Source organism: Aptenodytes forsteri, unplaced genomic scaffold (assembly GCF_000699145.1).
Source record: "Aptenodytes forsteri isolate BGI_AS27 unplaced genomic scaffold, ASM69914v1 Scaffold723, whole genome shotgun sequence".
Taxonomy (NCBI): Eukaryota; Metazoa; Chordata; class Aves; order Sphenisciformes; family Spheniscidae; genus Aptenodytes; species Aptenodytes forsteri.
Window position 1 is genome coordinate 55212 of NW_008795185.1, and position 12654 is coordinate 67865.

At 50.5% G+C, this 12654-nt stretch overlaps 2 protein-coding genes across 2 annotated transcripts in view; both read right to left on the reverse strand.

The window, feature by feature from the left end:
- The window catches only part of LOC103898304 (protocadherin gamma-C3), a 38720-nt gene that overhangs the window by 13247 nt on the left and 12819 nt on the right, over positions 1 to 12654 (reverse strand). Inside the window, exon 2 of the mRNA XM_009278550.1 lies at positions 8141 to 8199. Coding sequence (XP_009276825.1) covers positions 8141 to 8199 — 59 coding nt within the window. The remainder of the gene's footprint in view (positions 1 to 8140; positions 8200 to 12654) is intronic.
- LOC103898305 (protocadherin gamma-B1-like) overlaps positions 10109 to 12654 on the reverse strand; it is a 6154-nt gene continuing 3608 nt past the window's right edge. The window contains exons 3-4 of the mRNA XM_019471864.1: positions 10205 to 12607; positions 10109 to 10144 (exon numbers count right to left, since the gene is read on the reverse strand). Of these exons, the coding sequence (XP_019327409.1) occupies positions 10109 to 10144; positions 10205 to 12607 (2439 nt within the window). The remainder of the gene's footprint in view (positions 10145 to 10204; positions 12608 to 12654) is intronic.

The window sequence follows — 12654 nt, forward strand, 5'->3', positions numbered from 1 at the left end:
TGCAAAGATAGGATTGAAAAATGTTAGCAGGCAAGCAGGGGGAAGATTTGCAGCCTCCCAAAGCACCCACGAGTCATTACTTCCAGCCTGTGGAGATGCTGGGATGCTGCTCTGCCAGGTGGAGGCAGAACAAAAGGCCACGATGTCTCTAAAACGGGGACCAGGGGCAGTCCCCCCTCCCAGGGACTCTTCCAGCCCTCCTGGATGAGCTGGAGCTGAGACCAGTATTATTTCACCCAGCCCATCCTGCCGCCACCCATGCCCCAAACACGTCGGGGAGGATATTTTGAGAAATTCTTTGGAAAGGTTATTGTCCTATTTGTCAGATCCCTGCGCCCCTGCAGCCGGCCGTGGCACGTGCTCAGCTGCGCAGGAAGCAGATGGAGACAGAAAAATTAAACTAATATACATAGCACCTGCTAAATTACCTAAAATAGCATTTCTATACATAACGCTGTGATGATGAAACTCCTGATATTCTGGGGGCTTTCCAGAATGAGAAACGCATCCCATCACTAGGATATTTCCCTTTCTCCATAAAAGACTCTCCAGCTTTTGTCCCGCCTGGCAGGATCCGGGTGGCTCAGACTTCAAGGGCCATGACAAATGCAGATAAAGAGATTATTGGCCCAGGATGGTCAATAAGGGAAGGAAACATTCAGCTGAAGAGGGCTACATGATCTAGAAAGAAGCCCATATACTGAATCTGCTGAGATCTGGGCTGTTAATAGACAAAAGGGTGAACCCTGCAAGCAGAAGTGCTCACTGGCATCGTACACAGCACGGGGGACCAGCTCTGTGGTCTCTCGGCTATGGAAGGGGAAATGGTGTGGGACCAGGACACATCACTACAAAACCTTCAGCTTCCAGTCCCAGGATGGAACAGCTCCGCAGGAACAGGGGAAAGGAGAGCAGTTATCCAGGGACAATTCCTGCTCCCAGCGTCAAAACAGCTCCTGCCTGTCCCAGCGCCCCAAATCCACTCCAAAATTGCACCATGGGGCTGCAGCCCACACTCAGAGCAAAGCCAGGCTCTGAGCAGCTTCATAATGCTTTAAAGCAGCGTTTTCTCTGCAGCATTTGATAGGAAACCACAGTCCCACCTAAAGCCATGAGCTTCTGAGTGATCTTCAACCTGTCCTGTTTCAAGACCCACCAGGGCAACCCCAAACCTGGCAGATGCAACCATCTGGCTCTTGCTGGGCTTCCATGGTTTCCTCCGAGGTGTTGAGCAAAAGGTACACAAACAGGCTGGGGGCTGACGTGGGCTCCATCATTGGGCATGAACAACCACCTCAAATACTCCCCAAAAAGGCAACTTCTCCCCCAGGCTCCCCAGGATCTGGCACAAGCTGGTGATTTGAGCTCTGCAGCCCCAGAGGCTTTGGCAGGAGGAAAACCCTCCCTTCAGAGCAGAGCCCCTTTACTAGCACAACTCCTCCTTCACTCAGGGGTCTGTAGCCCACACTAAAGCGCAGTGGCTCTCAATCTTAGGAGAGCGCTGTGTCACTTAGGTTACGGCTGTTCCTACAAAGCAATGACCCCAAAGGGATTTCCAGAGGGTGCTGTGATTTTTCAGGCTGCTGGGCTCCACTCACACCTTCACGAGGCCCCGGGGTGGAAGTTGAGAGCAGCTCCACGCTCCGCAGGCTGCAGGAGCCATGGAGGAATCACTCGATACTCAAGCATCACAACAGGCAGATGAATGCAAACCAGCCAGAAGCAGCAGTCATTTTAGCCCCAACACTGTTGCACCTCTTTTGATTCACCTGCAAAACATGTGGAACCTCACCTGACAAAGCGAGTACCACTGCTGGCTTCAACCCTTGAGTGCATTTGGGATGGAAACCCGAGAATTACAATTATTTCCTAAACTTCCCAGGGTGGAAGTTATTTCTACTGCTCCTCTTGCCCCTGTCAATGAGGAGCTGCGAGTGGGAAGCCTGCGCAGCCCAGGAGTGCCAGCAGTTGCTCTCAGGGCTCCTGGCCTTCCCCAGGAACCGTGGTGACACCAGCTGCAGTGCACGTCCCACTAGCTGCACATTCTCCAGACGACACCTGTCCTGATGACTGTCTCCTTTTCCCTTTTTCAACCTATTTCCCCCATGTTTCCCATCCACTCGTTCAATTACCCCCGGCTTCTGGAAGCTGCTGAGTGGTTTCAACCAGATCTGATGGCCAGGTGGAAGTTTCTGATATGCTGCTCTTCTACCATTTGCATGAAAAGCAACAGAGAAAGACCCTCATTGGTGTCTTCTACTAGGGAAAGGCTCAGTTACCAGCCATGCTTGGCCCACTAGCTCGCCTGTCACTGCCCGTCATCACACGGGTGGCTGGAAATTGTAAAAGCTGCTTGTTCTGCTGCTTGTTCGGAGCTGGGCACAGCCTGGGATGCTGTGTGGGACGACAATGGTGCTGAGGAGGGGCTCAGAGAAAGCAGGAGGCTGGAGATGCAGTGGGGAATGGAGAAGAGGAGCAGGCTGGAACAGCTCTGCTACGGAGAAAGGCTGAGAGAGTGGGGTTGTTCAGCCTGGAGAAGAGAAGGCTCCGGGGAGACCTTATTGCAGCCTTTCAATACTTGAAGGGGTCTTATAAGAAAGAGAGAGAGAGACTTTCTACCAGGGCCTGGTGTGGCAGGACAAGGGGCAACAGTTTTAAACTGAAAGAGGGTAGGGTTTGGGTTGGACATAAGGAAGAAAAGTCTTACGATGAGGGTGGTGAGGCACTGGAACAGGTTGCCCAGGGAAGTTGTGGATGCCCCATCCCTGGAAGTGTTCAAGGTCAGGTTGGACGGGGCTTTGAGCAACCTGGTCTAGCGAAGGATGTCCCTGCCCATGGCAGAGGGGTTTGAGTGGATGATCTTTGAAGGTCCCTTCCAACCCAAACCCTTCTGTGATTCTATGAAAAGATGCTGGAAGAGCCATGGTGGGACATGAGAGGGACGGAGGGGTCACAGTCACAGGGACCTGGCTCTGCAACCCAGTGATAGCACTGGGGGGGAGGGAGAGGACTGCTGCAGGCTGCAGCTTGGCCAGCACCTGTGCCCAGCACGTGCTGGTTTTCACATTTTCAATCAAAGAGTGGACAGAAGGTAAATCCGTCAGTGTTTACCCGGACATCCCCACTGGTGCAGGTGTGCATGTGCTTTATAGCACTTGCTACTGTATGCACTATAACGTTACACAAACTTGCAGCATAAATTCCTATGTGGTTACAACACCCTGTGGCTGCTGGGTTAGCAAGTATTTTTTTTTTTAGGAAGGACGTGCTAAAGTCTGCATCTGTGGCCAGTTGTCTTTCTGCTGTGTATCTGCCCCCACGCTGCATAAGCCCATGAACGTCTGCATCTCCCTCTGCCTCTGTCCTCTGGCCCCAGCTGCTGCGTGCTCTGAGATGTCCCACCCAGACATGCACCTATGGGGTCCCCTTGGCAGGAGCGTGTTCTGGTACACTGGGGTGCTACTGTCACGTGGGACCTCCTGACCACCCCAAACACACACCAGAAGCCTCCTGAGCTGCAGCCACTCTTTGGCAGTACCTGCACACTCTGAACGCCAAGAATGCTCCTGAGAGCTTTAAGGCCTATCCTTGGAACACCTTTTTTCCCCCTCCCTGTCCCCCACCACGCACAGGCAAGCTGTCGTTAGTCCTGCCAGCCCAACTCTTGGAGCTCAGGCGTGAAAGTGAAACAATGAGTGAAAAAAACCTCCTTTCCTTCATAGCTCTCCTATGGGCACCTCCACTGTCAGCTGCAAACCCCTTTAGCTGCAGTCTCCTTCCTCCCTCTGCACAGCCTGGGTGACGATGGCCGGGGTCAGACAGGGCGGCCGTGATGCTGTTTAACAGGCAAGTGAAGCGAACATCACTATTGACTGTGTTCGCCCTGGGAGAGGGAGTCTGGCTCACAACAGCGTTGGAAACCAGTAGCACAGGGAGATATAGGATTAGAGAAAATAAATGGAGGGGGTGTGTGAAATGACACTCCGTATCTTCTTTGCATGCTTTGCTCATCCCCCAAAGTGACCGGGGATTCCCACACTGCTCCCCGCCTCCTTGTGAGTCCCCTGCCACGGTCTCTAGGGTGCCTCCTTCCTGGGACCTCCTTCTAGCCTACCCACATGGCCTGAGATTGTCCCCACTCCTCCCATGAGCTGCCCAGGACATACCGGCTTTTCCCAGCCCGGGATGTCTTACCCTCCCGTGCCCACCTGTGAGCAACACAGAACCCTCTCACTCCTCCAGGAAGGAAATCCTGACTTGAGCCCGGTGTTTCCCTGAATCACACAGAGATCAAAACAAAGAGCTACCAGGGTCAGGCAAGTACCATGAACGTACAGGGCACAAGCACGGTCTCTGTTCCTTTGATGACTATTGAAAAAGCAACAAGATACATCCCTCGTACCAGTCCCAGTCCCTGCGTTCTCCCCCCATCTGCCACCCCCCCCAGGGAAACCCCACACTGACGATCCCACAGGGATGTCCTGCAACGCTGCTGGACTGTACGTCTACTCTACTTTGGACAATTCATCGCTGTAATCTCCACTACAGCCACTGATCTGATTTGTCTGGGAATGCATCTGCTGCTCGGTATCATTCTGTATTCATTTTGTATTCATTTACATTTGCCCAGAGACAGCATGGGTTTTGTTTTTTTTTTTTTTTAGAAAACAAAATACAAACATCATTAAATGAATTAATCTATCCTCCTGTTTCTCCCAAACAAGATTAACTGAGAATCACTCTACTCAGGTCTGACTCCCTATCACATTTTCAAAGGATATTGTCTGAGCTCTTATTTCCTGAGCATGCGCACCAGAGCTTTCCTGTGTTTCAGAACAGAGAATAAATTCTCTTTGTTGTCCCATAACAGTGCTCTGAATGCAGTGATGTACAGGATCAAGAGATGGTCCCTGCCTTATTGAGCTTACCCTGAGTTTTGCCTGGTTCCAGGTGCTCAGAGACACGTGGGATTTGTTTTGGTGGGCAGGGCTATGCTGAGCAAAGACAGGATCGTTCCCTTCTCCAACTCCCATGAAGACAGCAAAGGAGAAATCACAACATGGGTTTAAGCCTGCTTTCTGGCTTAGGGTCAGTGCCGGACTCCCTGTGGGATCCCTTCAAACCGCTAGCCTAAGCTGCCTTGTCTTTATCGCTATTTAATTTGGGTCAGGCAAATGCAGTTAAGAGCACATCCTTTCTTTTTCTTTTCAGCTAAGAGGTGTCCTGTGTTCCCCAAGCACCAAGCAGAGCCCTGCAGTTCAGAGAGCTCACGGTGCTAGAGAGGTTCGCTTGTCAGCAGGAGACACAGTTGTACATGAACAAATACTGGAAAGAGTAACGGCAGGCAGAGCTCAGACAGCTGCCCTTGCACCCTCTTTAATACCTGTACTACCAACCGGTGCCCGGGGAATTCACACACCAGACATCGAAATGCTGGGAAGAGCAGGGGAAGAGCACAGTGGGGAGCAGACTGCTTTCCAGGATTTGCCTGTTTGATCACTAGAGAGATGTCAGGGCTGGGCACTGAACATATGATAGCGCTTTCTATTTCCATCCTTTAGTATTGTAACAAGGGTTTAGAATAAAAACATCTCCCTTGATTTAACTTAAAACAGGTTAAAAGAAACAGAAAAAAAAATCAGCAAGAGCTGTTTCATTGCAAATGTGGAATCTGCACACAGGCAGGTGGGGAAAACTAGCAGGAATTAAAATCCACTGAGTTATTTCAGTACCAGCCTGTGCTTGGGCAAAGCCCCTCTCCAAACCCAGGGGCCAGCCTGGGCAGCCCATGCTATGGGAACCTATGCCACAACCAGCACTGACGTGAGCTGCTGGTAGCTGTTTCAGGGACTACCGTGGGCACCCAGGTCACAGATTATCAGGGGTAACATCACGGCTCATGCACCAGAACCAGCATGTCGTGCTAGCTCAGCTCCCCGTGAACAGAGTCTGAGGCTGCCTTTCCTCCTGCCCTGCCCTCTCTCTTCCCACCCCAAGTGCTGCTGCTCCAACTTAGGCACTGGGAAGGGGCTGGAGCTTGTAAAGAGCTACAGGCAGAGCCTGAGGGCTGGGGGGAGGGCCACTGGCCCATGACCTGAGAAAAGGTCCCCGTCACTGAGTTAAGTAGGTCTGCACTGCATCAGCGCTGTGCCTTGAAGAGCTCCAGCATGATGCTAGAAGAGGGAGCAATAGAGCTTGCTCTGACGGGGCTCATTTGCTCACTTCTCATAGCAAAACTATTCCAGCTGCTCTGGCGCACTTCTGTATTAACAGGGCTTTCCAGTTAATTGTCATTTGAACTAGAGCGTAAATGGTTAGAAAGATTTTTCTTGATTAAAATGTTGTCAGTGATGGGGAATTCAACAGAGCTCTGAGGAAACTGTTGCAGCGATAGCCTTGTTTTAAAGTCCATGGCTGGTTTCTAGTGGGAATTCTTTATACACTTTACATCAAATCCTCACTCCATTTTGCCTTTGTCAGCTAGAAGAGCCTAGTAACAAAGTTTAATTGCTGCAACAAGTTAGCTATAGCAGTCTCTTAATTTTCTGTTAAGCTAAATTATCGAGCCAGACCCAGGGAAAGACTCAGACACAACCAGCTGCTGCAGATGTTTAACTGCAAGCTCCGACACCAAAATCCAGGACCTGATGCTCCCTGTGGCACCGTTTAAACCTTCATGGGAGCTGCCCGAGTGGCCACCACGAACGACAAAGCACAGAGGTGTGAGCTCCTCTTTTCCGCAGAGATACGGTGCCCGACCCAGCCAGCCAAGGAAGCACAGCATCCGAACTTACTCCTGGTTGCTCCAAGGGTATAATCCTTAGGTATGCCCCAAGAGATATAATCTTTTCACATATAAATTATCCTGGAGCCAGTCTCCTCATACACAATAACCTCTGGCTGGGGTATTCACAGAGGAAGGTGGACTCCCAGTTTAAGTCCTTTCTTACCCTGATGGTACTCAAGGAAGTTCACCCTCTGAAGAGGATCCCTGCCCCTGCCTATGAACCAGGAAGAAAGACGGGAGAGGCGAAGGGCACCTGCTGAACCTGAAAGTGTCTTGTCGACACTTTCTCACTGTGTACCAAGAAAAGCAAACTTTGTTGGGCCAGAGGCAAGAGGGCGCACAGTCAAGAGGGGGTACTCACTTGGGAGGCAGGTCTCTGTTCTGCTGCCAGGACTTCTTATCTTTTTGGCATCACATGTAAATTGGGAAAAATTCAGCCATGGTTTTGAGAGCAAGACCAGACCTTAGGAGACCTCCTTCCTGTGAGTCTTCTGACCCATTAGGTTTAATTTCTTCTTCCTTAGCCTCCCTCTGGCCGGTTGCCCAGCTCCAGTGGGAAGCGTGCAGAGGGCTCCTCACCTGGATGAACCCCGTGTTGGTGATGGCCCTTCCCAAGGAATGCAAGAAAGACTCCAAACTCCCCAACAAATGGAGTTGGATCTGGGGCTCCCAACCCCGATTCAGACAGACTAGCCCACAGAAGAAAGCACGTACAGTGGCATTTCATGAGGGACCTGCTCTTGCTGACGTTAGATGTGTCTGGGACATGTTTCTCTAGAGGGGTCTTTGGGGACCTGAGACTCATCTACTCAACTTCTGGCTTCCATGGGTGCTTACACAGTGGCTCGACGCTAGGTGCTCAAGCCAGAGCAGGCAATACGCTTCAGCAGCACAGAGCTCAAGTCTCCGTGGCTGGTAAAGGGACTCACATAGTGATTTCCAGTGGCCTCCATGAAGGGGAGGAATCATAATTTTGGACTCAGAATCTGCCTAAATCTAGTCTAAAGGCTCAAAATCTGCTTTGGGTAACAAGCCTTTCACTGAGAAGCATGTTTTCCAGTCCTTTAACCATCTCACAACTTCACCTGGAACTCCCTCTGGTTCCTGACTGTCCTCCTTGAGCTGTAGACACCAAAACCAGACACACCATTGCAAACAAACAGCTGTCATATCACCATCAAACAGAGCTGACACAGAAACAGCCCTATTTCTGGCTCTTTGGCTGGACAATTCTACCAATGACAGGGAACACCCCTCCTCAGAGCTGCCAGTCGAGGACTTTCCAGTACTGAAAGTGGTACGCAAAGGAAAGAAACCTTCACCGGACACATACATGGAGAAAGATGCACTTACCCACTCGTTCCAGGTCTCTGGGTCTGAGAGAAGCGCCAGTCTGTGTTAGGCTGAGCTTGCTGCAGAGAAAATAGAAGAGTTTTAATACCTCCATTCTTGCCTTTGAAAATGAAAGCGAACTGATCCTGGATCATTTCAGTCTGGAATATCAGAATGTTCTTTCCAAGTAAAGCAAATCAATTAGAACAAAAAGAAAGCCCCCCCCCCCCCCCCCCCCCCCACTCCCCCACGTCGTTCTGAACCAGTATGAATACTAAAAAGCATGACAAAAACTATTCAGCGAATAATCTTCCAAAGCAGCTCAGGAAACCAGGCTGTGAAAGAAATGAAGCATGAAATAAACTGATAAGGGCATCAATTCAGCAGAAGCAATGGTACCAAAGTAATGAGCTTAGAGGAGTGTGGGGGTAGGGGTGGCAGAGTTAATTGATACTGGGAAAGATGCTTTTAATGCCAGAAGGTAAAATGATAACAGACCTTCCTAATCTGTCCTTCTTCTGTCCTTAAAAAGGCCTGTCTGAGATCTTGATTTCACACATTGTATTTGAATGACTTTTCCTAGATGCTGTGGCCTCAGAGCATTACAATATTTTTCTGTCCGTGGAGAAAAGAATGAACTTCCGACAGCAAAAGAAAAAAGCATTTGTTTAGGAGACAATAAACTTCGGACACAGCAGCACACTTTGTAACTTCATTAGTAAGCCCCCGTATCGCTTTCTGCCCGTGTTATTTTACCACCAGACAATGGACATTTTGTAAATAAGGAAGGACACGAAGCAGGCTTGCATATTCCTGTCTGAATCACGCCTTTGTGAAGAGCACTAAATAGCAGAACTGTTTTCTGTCTGGAAGACGCATACTTCTGAAAATCGTAATCTTAATTAACTCCAGAATGATAACATGCTACCTGGAAAGGACAACATTTCTCTCGGTTACCTTAGGAATGAGCAGTTCATAGTCCATACAGTGAAACATCAATTTTATAGGATTATTCTGCTTGTACATGCAATTACTAAGGAAAAGTGAAGACGGGTACAGCTGACCTAGATTTTTATTTAGGAGATGTGATTTCACTAATTTCTCCACAGCTTTGATGATTCTCATGAAAGAATATATTAGAATAAATTACTCCCCTAAAATAGAGGCCCCACTGGTACCCATGCTGCATGCAAATTAAGCTGTGTAAATACTTGCCCTCCAGATTTCAGATACACATTTTTGCACACGCTGACACACAATCCTGCACTAGATAAGCCCTTCCCAATCTATATTTTGAATTGCTGTTGTAAATACCACTTCCAAATTTAGGGCAGGCATTTATGACACAAAATTACTTTACCTTTTATATCTCAAAGTTATAAAAGCTACAGCTAAATGCAATCACCTACATCCATATTTAGACATCTGAATACAAGTGGCTAAAGTTTTCAAAGCACGCCGCTGACTAGGTCTCTGCAAGCCCAAGGGCACCTAAGGTCACCAGGATCTTTGTGAAAAATATCACTACGTTCAGTGTTGAATAGTGAATTCAGTCCCTCGCTCAAAACGACCAAGCTGGAAAATGATCCCTTGCCGGAGCACAATCAGTAATTAATAACACTTGGGAGTTAAGAAATGAGAAATTTCTACAATGCACCTCTAAAACAGAGCAAAAGAAACACCAACAAACTTCGCTTTCAGATAACCTCCTCCCATGTCACGGTTCGTATGCCATGCAGAATAAAGGGGTTAAACAGAATCAAGAAGTTGAACACTCAAAAAACATGTTCCTGACCGTGCTAAGAATCACTTTAAAAAGAAAAGAGTACAAACGGGGCCAAGGGAAAACTCTCCACTTCTACAAACACACAGTCTTTGATTTTATAGTGCTGCCCAGCCCCTTCCCCCACCTCCATCAAGCCGAGCCAAAGCTTTCACCTGCCACCTCCCAGGAGGTGACGGTGACACACATTCCCTGAAGCCACCTTCTTAGGTGGAAGGACAGACAGAGAACAGCCAACTGGCCTGGATATTACAGACCGTTGCGCTTAGCAGACAGGACAGTAAGAAAAACCCATCTCTTACCCCATCACAGGGACTCGCTAAGGTGCTGGTCACCTGCTCATAGGCAGCCACGGTCTCCGCAGTGCTAGAATGGCTGAAAGGTTTTACAAAGAGGAAATCACTCTGGTCAGACATGGGCGAGAAACAAGAGGTGTAATTCTGTGCCTGGGAGGTCAAGCCCGCTCCTCCCACGTCCAGGTACTTGATGAAGCCATCTGGCTTCATCTGCCCACGGAAATGGGAGGCGGGCTTGCGGCCAGTCCCTCGGCAGCAACCCGCGAAGGTCCAGCTGGCAGCACCAGCTTTGAGACACCGGGCAGCCACCACAGCAAACATCACGCAGGACACAAGGGAAATGGACACCAAGGAGATGATGAGGTAAAGCGTTAGGTTGGTATCCTTGGGAGAAGATTTGGGGAGGTCCAAGGACTTGGCGAAGTCCTGCACACTGTTTTCCTCTGGAGAAATGACTATTACCACAGAGGCCGAGAGGGATGGTGTCCCATTGTCCCTCACTTCGACCACCAGCCTGTGGGGATCTTCTGACTCCCTGAGAGCCTGTGCAACCCTTATCTCTCCAGAGCGGCGTTCCACTTGGAAAGGCAAAGCCTCGGCGGTCTCCTGCAGCTGGTAGGACAGCCAGGCATTATGGCCACTATCAGCATCAACAGCTACAATTTTGGTGACCAGATAGCCAGGTTCTGCCAAGGCCGGGATGGTTTGGTGGAAGGCAGAGCCTGTGGGGACGGATGGGTAGACAATGATGGGGGCATTGTCATTCTCATCCAGGACGAACACATGGACCACAGCAGTACTACTCAGCGCTGGAGACCCAGCATCCTTCACCTCCACGGGCACCTGGAACACCTTATCCTGCTCGTAGTCCAGAGCTCTCACGGTGTAGATGGTGCCATTGTCCTGGTCTATTCGGAAGTAGGTTGAGATGGGTACATCCTGCATCCCATTGAGCAGGATGGAGTAAGACAGCTTGGCATTGCTACCCTCATCGGGATCAGATGCTGACACTGAAAAAACAGAAGTTCCAGGAAGGGAGTTTTCCTGAACATGAGCTGTATCAAAAGGGCTGGAGAAATTTGGCGCGTTATCATTCACGTCAGCAATTCGGAGGTAAAAGGTTTTTTGCGTGGCCCTCTGTGGGGACCCTAAATCCACAGCCCTCACTGTGATGTTGTATCCACTGGCCTTCTCCCGATCAAGGGGACCATTTGTGACCAGCGAGAAATGCTCTTTAAAAGATGACACCAGTTTAAATGGGAGCTCTTTCGCTATCTGCAGACGGACCTGCCCATTCTCACCAGAATCACTGTCCTTCACACCAATGAGGGCAATCACAGTGCCCGGGGTTGCATCCTCCTGCACTGGGCTGGAGAGAGAGGTCAGCACGATCTCTGGGCTGTTATCGTTGATATCGATTAATTCCACTCGCAGGTGACAGTGTCCTTCCATGGCGGGGGATCCCTTGTCCCTGGCTCGAACCGCAATCTCATAAGCACTGGATTCCTCATAATCCAACGGGCCTTTGGTTCTGATCTCCCCTGTCCGGGGATCTAAGGAGAACAGCTTGGTGAATTTACCAGGTGCGTTATTGCTAGTTTTGAAAGAATATTCCACATCCCCGTTAGGACCTTCATCCAGGTCGGTGACATTCAACTTGGTGACCAGAGTGCCCACTGGCACGTTCTCCTCCAGATGTACCTTGGATATGGGTGGGTCACAGACAGGAGGGTTGTCATTTGCATCCAGGACATGGATGGTAACCTTGGCAGTGCCGGATTTCACTGGATTCCCTCCATCCAGGGCTGTCAGTGTTAGGTGATGAACAGCCACTTTCTCTCTATCCAGTGCTTTTTCAAGTACGATCTCGGGCATTTTAACACCATCTCCTCTCACGTTGATACTCAGGGCAAAATGCTCACTGGGGCTGAGCTCGTAGGTGGAGATGGAGTTGGAGCCCATATCCGGGTCTTCTGCTACCTCCAAGGGTAGCCGAGTCCCAGGGTTGGCTACCTCAGTGATCTCCAAGACCACCTCCGGCTTGGGGAACTGGGGCGCGTTGTCGTTCACGTCGAGGACGTCCACCTCAACACGGTGGAGCTGGAGGGGATTCTCCATGACGAGTTGGAGGTGCAGGGAGCACGTGGGGCTCTGCCCACACAGTGCCTCCCGGTCCAGCCTGCTATTGAGGAGCAGCACACCCGCCGCCAGGTCCACCTGGAAGTGCCGCTGCCCACCCTCGCTCACCAGGCGCAGGCTGCGGGCGGCCAGGCTCCGCACCTCCACCCCCAGGTCCTTGGCCAGGTCGCCCACCGAGAAGCCCGGCTCTCGGTCCTCGGGCACGGAGTAGCGGAGCTGGGCGCTGCTGAGAGCCGGCAGGCAGGAGAGGGCTGCGAGCAGCAGCGGGAGCTGCCATGGCAAACTCCGTCCCCCGAGCATCCCGTGCCGGGTGTGCG